The sequence below is a fragment of the Gekko japonicus genome, unplaced genomic scaffold (assembly GCF_001447785.1).
Source record: "Gekko japonicus isolate JY-2015 unplaced genomic scaffold, Gekko_japonicus_V1.1 scaffold5416, whole genome shotgun sequence".
Taxonomy (NCBI): domain Eukaryota; kingdom Metazoa; phylum Chordata; class Lepidosauria; order Squamata; family Gekkonidae; genus Gekko; species Gekko japonicus.
The window spans coordinates 9,463-20,191 of NW_015172717.1; the positions used below are offsets into that span (position 1 = coordinate 9,463).

At 46.9% G+C, this 10,729-nt stretch overlaps 1 protein-coding gene across 1 annotated transcript in view; it reads left to right on the forward strand.

The window, feature by feature from the left end:
- Nucleotides 1-2,750: 2,750 nt before the first annotated feature.
- The window catches only part of LOC107119346 (synaptopodin 2-like protein), a gene marked incomplete at its 3' end in the record, with an annotated part of 34,558 nt that continues 26,579 nt past the window's right edge, over nt 2,751-10,729 (forward strand). The window contains exon 1 of the mRNA XM_015421812.1: nt 2,751-3,099. Within this exon, the coding sequence (XP_015277298.1) occupies nt 2,992-3,099 (108 nt within the window). The remainder of the gene's footprint in view (nt 3,100-10,729) is intronic.

The following is a 10,729-nucleotide window of genomic DNA, read 5'->3' on the forward strand; positions in this document are numbered from 1 at the left end:
GTGAGAGAGAGTGAGAGTGTAGAACTATGTGTAGAACCTCTCGGTTATGTGCAGTGTTGCAAAAAGATGTATGGGTGGGGGGATTGCCTGCGTGTATCAGAGGGAGCTCCTTATGGTGTTTGGAGCTCTTTGTTCTTAGGCTTTGGCATGGTATGGCATTAAATTCCTTCATGCAGCTAGGGAGCTGGTCCATCTCTCAGCAGGTAAGAGGGCAGGTAACCTTGAAGAACCAACTGGAACAGCAATGCAAAGGAAGACTTTCTTCTCTTATGTTTGTATTCTCAACTGGCATCACACTGGGTGACAATGCAGTGCAGTCCCTTAAGCAAAGGTTTGCACAGTCCATTTTATCACTTATGGCTTTTACAGACCATAAGAGCACATTAAGTGCCTTGCAGGGCAACAATCTGCAGGCAGAAAGTCAGTATAGCCAAGCATTCCTCCCTGTGGTGCTATTTTTCTAATGGCATGGAGCTTTTTTAGGGGAAGTACTTTTCAGACCTGGAATCTGCCACTTGCAGTTCTGAAGGGGTGCAGTTTGTTCTAACACCTTAGCATCCTGCCAACTCATTCTCCTGGAGGTGTGCAGCAGGGGTCAGATTCTACTCCTGTGCTTCACACAGTACAAAGTCCATGTAGCTGCCAAGAAGACTTTGGATCAAGCATGTACTTTTAGTTCAGGGTTAGGAGTTACATTTCCAGGCAGGGCTTGATTTGAAGAGGGATTACAGTGTGCAAAGAAAGCGGGAAATGTTCTCGTAGCCATTGATTCATGTAAGTTTCCCCAGCAGGCAAACTGACTCCCAGGACCATTTGAGTTCAGGAAACTGCTGGCATGGGGAAGATTTCAACCCCTTTCCTCCTGTGTGCCACAGTCCCCAATACAACGAAACTCCCATTCTTAGGAACTGAGTTCTCCGCACAGAAGTTCAGGACCATGCCTACCTATCAGCCAACTGGACTTTGTAATGTATAAATTATATCGCCAGACTTCCCCTCTGTACTGACTACCCACGCCTGCTGTGGGGTCCTTCACCAAACCATTAAAGCGATGGAGCTGGGAGTGGCACAGAAGCTAGATTCGAGTTCACTAGCACCTTAGAGACCAACAAGACTTTCGGGATACAGGCTTTGGAGAGTCAAAGCTCCCTTTGTCTGATATCCGAGTGGCATGACTAATCCTCCACCAACAGGCTTCTCTGCCTCCAAGCAAGGTCCCATCCCTTCTCTTTTCCTCCCCTCTGGCAACCAAGGGCGATTCTACATTGGCTTTTCCCAACGTTGTTTTACGAAACCCACGCCGGAACAGAAATTCCTCTCTGCATTGCATGTCGCTTTCACTTTCTTTGATCATCGGGTTTTATGGTACCTTCTGCATAGATTCATGGCCGTTCAGGGGTGACTTTGCCATCAGTACGCCGTTGCCCCAAGGTATTTGCATGTGGTTTTGAGCTGCGCTTTCCCCTCTCAGTTCAGAAAATGTGGAGCAAATGCTAGATGCGGAACTGCCCAGTGTTTGTTGGCGGGGCGGTGGGTGGGGCACTCACGGCAACTGCCGGGCACTTGCAAAGCAATGCAGTGCTAATCCCAGCCGAGGGACTCCACGCTTTGTCGAATAGATTTCAGATCTCTGCCGCTGACCTTTCAGTGAAGATCTCCTGGCTGGCGCTCAGTGGGGCGTGACACATGTTGCTAAAACGGGGGTGGGGTGGGGGGAGGTGTGGTGAAGGAGATGTGTGTCCAGATCCAGGGGACTCTGATTTGAAATCCCCTGTGTTTATTGTTCCCCTCTCCTATATTTGACCTATTCCATTTTCACCCCAGCTTTGCCCCACATCGTTGGGGGTTCTCTCCTCTCCTCCATGGTATCTTTACAGCAACATGGTGAGGGTGAGGGTTTTTGCCAAGCGAATGACTAGCCCAGGGCCACGAGTCTGTTTTCTGGCTGAGGAGAAATTTGAACCCAGCTCTCCCCAGTCCTAGTCTGGCACTGGAGTTGCTGCTCCTTGCTGCTCTCTTTGTCCACCGGCAGTTTATTTGCAGCACTTTAAAAACAGCTACGTAAGAGTCTTCTGTCTCTTGATAGCTTGCTGTCATATTTTTGCCTACAGTATTTAAGAGATGCAATGGGGGGGGGGGACACCTAGCCCATTTTGCTCAATTTAGAAATCTCATGGTTAGATAATTATGCAGGAATCTCTAGACCTCTTTTCCCCTGTAAATTATAGATTGGTATTTAGGTTTTAATCCACATCATTCAGGCTCTTCACTCTTTTCTTTTTGTCAACCTTCTACTAGTCAAAGGGGTATTTAATGCAGACAATAGGCCTCAATTATGTTAGCAGTTGGAGCACCCTCCAGTAGTCTAACTGAGACAAATGTCAGCTTTGGTTCATTTCACTGGGGCATGAGAATTTCCCACTGGATCATGTCCGATGCTTTACACGAAGGAAATGGAAGCTCCTTTGAGAAAGGTAACGCCAGCAACGGAAGGTTCTTGTGTGCCTGGGGGGAAGCCTTCAGGAGTACATGAACTAGCAAGATTTTTGACAATGCTTAAATGAAATCCTCCCCAGCAGGCCAAACGGGAGACAAAGCTCTGGAAAGAGCAAGGAGGGGTGAGCTATTTTAAGCCGTGCTTAATGAGATATCCAGGGTCTATTGCGGGTCAGGAGTGGGGCGGGGGGGGGGCAGAGAGGGTGAGATTGACAAGGTGCATGTGCAAAACGACTCTGGCCTCTTACCAAAAGTGGAATCAAAATGTCTGGTGATAGTCAGCTCATCAACAGCTGACCCAGAAGGCTAGAGAGTGCATGTCTTGCCGGACAAAAGCCTCCCGTGCTTGAGCAGCAAGGAGGAAGGGGAGGCGAGACCTTTAGTGGGGGCTTGAGAAGGCGGACGCCACTTGCAGAAATGGAGGCCGAAGCCACTGTCCCTTAAGCACGGGAGGACTGCCCCAAAGAGAAGACTTTTGTCATCCATGCTGAAGTCATGGGAACTGAAGAGGAAGAAGTCATCGTCACTCTTTCTGGAGGAGCTCCTTGGGGCTTCCGGCTGCAAGGGGGCTCAGAACAGAAGAGACCCCTCCAGGTGTCAAAGGTAGGAGAGGCAGCTGTTTTGCTTAGGGCTACAATCCTTTTTGCACCCAAGAATCCACTTCGGAGCAGGGGTAGGCATCGCCTGTGGGCTTTGTCTGGGATCCTGCACCAGTCTCTGCAGCCAGTGTTTGCATTAGCATGTTGACAATCCTTTTTATTTTTCAGGTAAGGGAAGTTCCTAGTTCTTATGATGGGAAATGGGTAGAAAGCCCAGCTAGCGTGTGGTTACAGTCTGCATGAGAATACTTTTCAAAAGAGCTGCTGGCTATTGTTTGCCCCATCCTGGTTGCTGGAAATATTTGCAGGTTCCTGACAGTCTTTTGTCCTGTGGCAATGGCCCGAGATGGGACACCTCCTCACTCTGGGGCAAGACCGTTCAGACACTCCCTTGTAGCTTTGGCAAAGGCGTCGCTCAGACCAGGGCTTTTCTTCTGGAAAAAGAGGTGCTGGAACTCTCAAGAGGGAAATGAAGTCTCTCCGTCTGTATACGGAAAACTCATGAACTTTTAAACATTTTAAAAAGGATTTTGTCTAAGAGGTTCTGAGACTCTGTTCTGGCGCGTTCCCCCAGGGGGGAAAAGTCCTGGCTCAGGGTGTTTAAAGAGAGCGCTGTTTGCATATTGTTTACGGACGAGCAGCTGGCACTGGATGGCTTAGGGATGCCCATGAGGAAAAGAGCTTTCTAAATGTGTGCAAATGACCAGTCTGTGCAGCAGGATGCCATTGGCCTATACCCACAGGCTCCAATCCTGCTAAAGTTAGTCACGGCTCATTTCCCACTGAAATCAATGGGACTCTTTATCACGTCTCTGTGCTCTCTGTGACATTTACACTGCAGCTCTACACAAAACTGCACTTAGGATTGCACTAAGGTTCACAGGTTAGGGTTGCCAACTCCCTGGAGAAAAATGTCCTGTCACAGATCAGTGTTCAAGAACTATCAAGTGATGTAATTCAGTTCTGTGCTGTTAATGAAACAGGACATTTTTCTCCAGGCCTGTTGGCATGAAGCCATCCTCTCTACCTTGGCCTCTCCCAACCAGCAGCAAAGATGTAACAGCTGATGAATCAGGAAATGGCGAATGCCCACCAATGGCATTTCTTCCTTGTGCCCAGTATCACAACAGTTGATGGATTCAGTCAGCAGGCAGGAGAAGTTTCTCAGTCAAACTTTATGGCAGGTGCTGGCATTGCCTTCACAGCCATTGCTGTAAACTGGTAAAAAATAAGTTACAGCAGTCTGCTTTGTCTCTTGTATGTCTCAGGAGTGCACCATCACCAACTATTGGTTGCCATCTATGGGTTGGGAAATTCCTGGAGATTTTGGGGGTAGAGCCTGGGAAGGGTGGGGTTTGGGGAGAGGAGGGACCTCAGCAGGGTATTCTGCCACAGAGGACTCTCTCTCCACGGCAGCCATTTTCTCCAGGGGAACTGATCTCGATGCTCTGGAGTTTAGTTGTAATTCCAGGAGAGCTCCAGGCCCCACATGGGGATTGGCAACCCTGACCATTGCTTTGGTGATTCCATGCCCTGAGGAACTGCATTAGGCTCCTGACCAGTCCTCAAACCTGTGGCAGAAACAACCTGTTGGAGTGAGCCCTGAATCATCTCCGGAACACTTCCAGATACTGAATCTGAGGGAGACGAGGTGCTCTCACTGTGTTGTTGTTTGTAATTACTTTATATTAAAAACTAGCCTGATACCCGTGCTTCGCTACGGTATTTAAGTTACGTAAATCCAGTTATAATACTGATGTGAAGTTTGAAATGTGACATTTGTTGTAGGAATTCTAGTGGAGAAGACTGTAGTGTAAGGAATGAAGCGAGACATACATACTTTTTTTTTCTCTACCGAAGGACCTCTCTCTAGACCACGTTGGCGGTTCTGCCCTCGGGTGCTAGGATCACCAGGCTGCTTGGTGAGCTCACCCTGGAGCAGGCCACGTAGAACTGTCCATTTAAGAAGCAGTCATCATTTAAGAAGCAGGAGTCATCATGTTTCTCAGAAATTTCTTTGGGGGGGAGGGGATTCCCCTTATTTTGGATTTCTTGGTGCAGGGGTTGGGCCTGGGCATTGAATTTGGGGGGAGAGCATACACCCCCCCTTTTTTTACAAAAATCCTTCTCATTTAGGTGGGGCTGAGAGAGCTCTTTTGAGAACTCCTCGTGAGAGAACAGCTCTGAAGGAACTTGTAACTGACCCAAGGTCACACCAACAGCTACATGTGGAGGAGTGGGGAATCAAACCCGGTTCTCCCAGATTAAAGTCTGTGCTCCTAACCACTACACCAAACTGAATTCCTCTGCAGAAAATGGATGGCTGCTTTGGAGGGTGGGCTCTATGCCCTGCTGAGCTCCCTCCCCGCCTCACACCCCATACCCTCCAGACTGCACCCCCAAATCGCCAGCAATTTCCCAACCCGAAGATTTGGGCCATTCCACAAGGAGGGGGCCACCGCAGAGAACGCACCTGAATGGACAGCTGTTGACTGTGCTGATACGCAGGGTGGCACTCTCAGAAGGCCTCTCCGTGAAGCTGTTGTAGCCGAGCAGAGCAGAGCAGGAGAGGCGCTTCTGAAGATATGAGAGTCCGTGGCCATGAAGGGCTCAGTGCCTTGAACAGAACCTGGTAGCTGATGGGCAGCCAGTGGAGAGCCTGCAGAGTGGATTTCATGTGCATGTTCTGCCCAGGTCCTGATAATAATCAAGCTGCTGCACTCTGTACCAGCCGGAGTCTTCGAGCTCACTTCAAGGGCAGACCCACGTAGCATGCATTACAGTAGTCTAGTCTCAGTGTTACCATGGTGTGCATCCATCTTTCAAACTAGACTGTTGGAAGAAGGTGCTTTTTGCAGCTACATTGATTTTGCAGCTACTTCTCTAGCAGTAATGTTGGGTCCAGCATAACCCCAAGGCTTTTAACCAAGTCAGCAAGGGTCAACTGTACTCCATCTAAAAGTGGGGAGAACAATGTCCTTCAAGATTCCCACCTTCTCAACAAGCATTATTACCTCTGTCTTTTCGGGGCTTCGTTTCAATTTATGTCTATTTATTCACTCTTAGCCATTTAACCACAGCAGCCATGCAGTGATTCAGGACCTTTACCTCATCATCAAGATCAAGATGTGCAGCCGTGCTGGTCTGAAGCAATATTTCCTTCAGATACAGCATAAATATTTGTAGGACTTTGAGTTGCCATCTCCAGGTTGGGGGGATTTTTTTGGGGGGAGGAGATTGGAGAGGGTTTGAGAGGGTGGGGTTTGGGGAGGGGAGGGACCTCAGCAAGGATGTGACACCATAGAACTCACCCTCAAAAGCAACCATTTTCTCCAGGGGGAGTGAGATCTCCATACTATGGAGAGCATTTGTAATTCTAGGAGAGTTCCAGGCCCCACCTGGAGGTTGGCAACTATATTTCTGATAGGGATCTCTCTCTCTCTCTCTCTCTCTCTCTCTCTCACACACACACACACACACACACACACACACACACACACACACACATCCCTCCCCAGCGTTCTGCTTCATGGGGCAGATTCGAGAAGAAGAAGATTCTAAGCCATTCTTGTCATTCTCTGGCGGGGCTGGGAAGAAGAAGAAGAGATTGGATTTATACCCCATGGCCCTTCACTACCCAAGGGAGTCTCAGAGTGGCTTACAAACTCCTTTCCCTTCCCCTCCCCACAACAGACACCCTGTGAGGTAGGCGGGGCTGAGAGAGCTCTGACAGAAACTGCTCTTTTTCAAGGACAGCTCTTGTCAGAACTACGGCTTGCCCAAGGTCATCCAGCCAGGTGCAAGTGGAGGAGGAGTGGGGAATCAAACCCAGTTCTCCCAGATTAGAGTCCGCACACTTAACCACTAAGAAGAAGAAGAAGATAAGAGATTGGCTTTATACCCCTTGCCCTTCACTACCCAAAGGTGTCTCAGAGCGGCTTACAAACTCCTTTCCCTTCCCCTCCCCACAACAGACACCCTGGGAGGTAGGTGGGGCTGAGAGAGCTCCTTGCCCTTGGACCAGTTCCCATCAGACTCTCTTCCAGGCTACAGGAATGATGAGTCCTGTTAAAAAGCAACCATGGGTATGCACTCTATCCATTTTACACATGTTGTACTCCATAGTACTCCATAGAGATTACCTACCTCATTGAGGACATGAGTAATTGATTCCACCGTATTAGCCATGCATGGGCATGTACATTCATGCATTGGAACTTAAGTGAATTTACCTTGCAGTACAGCGTAAGGGAGTGCCTCAAAATGGGCTCTGGAAAAGGCCCATCTGTAGGGTTCATAGGTAATGTTAACTAAAGAAGAGGCAACAGTAAAATTAGGCCACGATTTTATATTTCTGAAGTTCTTGGGTAGCAAAGCTTCTTCATTTTGTGATCCAATATCACGAAGCCTCTGCGCAACCGCTGTTCTTGCCTTGTATAGGCTCCCATAGAAGAGATCTTCTGGGAATAGGCCAGTTAATTAATCAGTTAATTTAATCAGTTAAAAGGTAAGGTGTTTTAATACCTTCGATTTGTAATGAATTTTTAGCCAGAGTGTTATAGCCTGCACCCAGACCTTTGCTTCGACTTTGAGTAGCCCAGCCTGTTGCCTAAGTGTTACATTAGAAGTGCTTCTAGGAACGCCAAATAGAGATCTAAGAAATTCAGATTGAACCCTTTCAAGGGTCTTTACATTGGCAGAAAATCCAATTTGTTAGCCATACAGGAGTTGAGCCAATGATTTTGCCTTGAAGGTTTTTAAGGCCATGGGGAGAAAGCCTGCACCTTTCCTTCTAAATAATCTAAGAATGGCATTTGCACCTCTCTGCCAGGTTAGCTGATGAAGACAGGTGCTGAGAATTTGGAATTATAAGAAAAGGTAATGCCTAAGTATTGAAAGGCTAAGTATTGAAAGTAAATGCCTAAGTATTGATCTATGGCATTCCCTTTAATATTCCAGTTGAACTTCCTGAATGAGTTACCAAAACGGAAAATTTTAGTTTTAGCAAAATTAATAGTAATTCGGTGTCACATTGCTCTTTAAATTTTATCATAGCTCGCTTCAGGCCAATCCTTGTCTGGGATAAAAGAACAGTATCATCAGCATACATTAATATTGAAACCTTTCTGCTACCTGAGAATGAGGGCGCATGAGTATCAATTGAATGAAGGCATGTGATTAAAGAGTTAACATAGATGTTAAATAAGGAGCCAAAAGGCAACCTTGCCTGACTCTTTTTTTCACTGGAATTCTTTTCAAAAGTTTCCCACTTGTGTAAGTCTTATTTGGATGTCATTATTTTCATGCAGTTTAATTAATAGAAGCAATAGCCTTCTATCGATATCCATGTCAGCCAATTTGGCCCAAAGCCTTCCCCTAGAAACAAGGTATTCTTCTGACATTTCACATATTTAAAAATAAAATAATCTAGGGCCCCTTTCACACGGAGCATTTGCCACACTAAAGATACGGATGATAGGCGGATTTTCCAGGCGCGATCATACCGCAACATATGGGAAGCGTAGTGCACCCGTGGCTAACCCGTGGCTTCTTGCCGAAGATATGGAGTAAAAAACTAGTACATATGATGTGCTAGTTTCCGGAAAACGCAGGGCAAGGGCGGGCATCTGATCGCGTTTCTGCTGGAATCCTGTGGCATCCGGCGCCTGCCCACATCCCGTCACAAACCGGATGTTGTTGGGTTTTTTAAGTCTCCACAGGATGCGCACAAATGCCCACCGGCACACGCACACACTGTGATGAGGGGAAAAAATTCATGTTTGCCACGGAAGCAGCACCTAGCGATTGCCAGTGTGATCACACCACGCCGCTTCTTTGCCACGCTGCAGGATAGCCATGTGGTCGGCACCTAACAGCATACCCACGGGACCTCCACGGGACATGTGATCAGGCTGTCGCGTGTTACTTTGCTCCGGGGCAAACAGCCACGCTACCCCCCCCCCACATTATCCGGCCCGTGTGACTGGGACATAGGACTAAGCAATGATCAATAGTAGCGCGCCCAGGTGTGAAACCAGCTTGTTCAATTTCAAATAAATTGCTATGATCTAGCCATTCACACAGCTTCTGACAGAGGTGTTTAGTATATAGCTTACAAATCACATTCAGAAGACTAATTGGTCTGTAGTTCGATGGGTCATAGGGGCTACCCTTTTTAAATAAAAGAACAATTATAGCCAAGCCCCAGTCTTTGGGAATCTGAGTTGAGGCATCTATATAGGAAAGAAGATAAGCTAAGACTGGAGCCCACCAATCTATGTGCGATTTTAAAAGCTCAGCAACAATAAAGTCACCTCCTGGGGATTTCCAGATTTCAATTGTGAACAAGGTAGTTTCAGATATGGAGACTGGAGGCCATTGTGTGGACTGATCTAGAAGAATATCAGGAGGAGCCAGATACCGCTGATCCCTAAATAAACTGTTATAATGCTCTTCCTATGGTTCTGCAGAGATAGGATTGGGGGCATTAGATGTCTTGATTTGTGAATTGGAGATGATTTTCCAGAAGCTGACGTTATCATTTTCTCTAGTGGCCTTAATAAGGGATTGCCATAAAATCAGCAGCTCTTTTTTTGGTTTTTAACAACTCCTTATATTCCCTTTTAAAAGTTGTGATTCTAATTTAGCAGTTAGATTTGGATTTTGTTGAAAGGCCCTAAAGTACTCTCTGAGAGTCAATTTCACTTGGGTCAGGGGTTGTTTCATAGAAAAAGAGCTAGGGGAACTCATTAGCATAACTCATTAGCATATGCCACACACCCTGGCATCACCAGAAGTGTGTCATAAGGCCACACCCCCTGACATCACCGGAAGTGTGTCATAAGGCCACACCCCTGCCATCACCGGAAGTGTGTCATAAGGCCACACCCACCACTCAGTCTTAGTCTTAAAAGTTAGTCTTAAAGGTGATATTTGTTAGTCTTAAAGGTGCTATTTGAACTCTTGGACTATTTTGCAGCAACAGACTAACACAGCTAATTCCTCTGAATCTAAACCCACCACTCAGGCTCCACCCCCAAATCTCCAAGGTATTGCCAACTCAGAGCTGGCGAGCCTATCTGATGGCACATGTGGGGGGAAACAAGCAAACCACCCATGTCAGGTAAAAAGGATAGAAGTTCAACACAATTTTTTCTATTTTCAGTAACTGGTTTGTTGAGAGAAAAGCAACAACAAGCACATCAGTGAAGACCTAGTACCAGAGTGCCAAAAAGGAAAGCTGTTTGGTAATAGATGAAGTACAAAATATGTAGCTATTCACATTCCAGTTACCAGGAGTGTTCCCTCTAAGCTGAGTTAGTGTGAGCTAGCTCACAGCTTTTAAGCCTCTGGCTCACATATTTTTCTCTTCACTCAGGAAGGAGGGCTCCAGAGGCAAACTAACTGATGCAGTAGCCAAATCACTCGCTCACAGCTTTAATGCCAGTGGCTCACAAAGTAGAAATTTTGCTCACAAGACTCCACAGCTTAGAGGGAACATTGGTAGGAAATTCCAGGGAGAAAAAACAGCTATAAACCAAGACCAGCTATAAACCAAAACAGCTATAAACCAAGCATGGGGGCAGATGACCACATTGCTACAGAAAATACACAGAAAATCCAGGCATTTATAC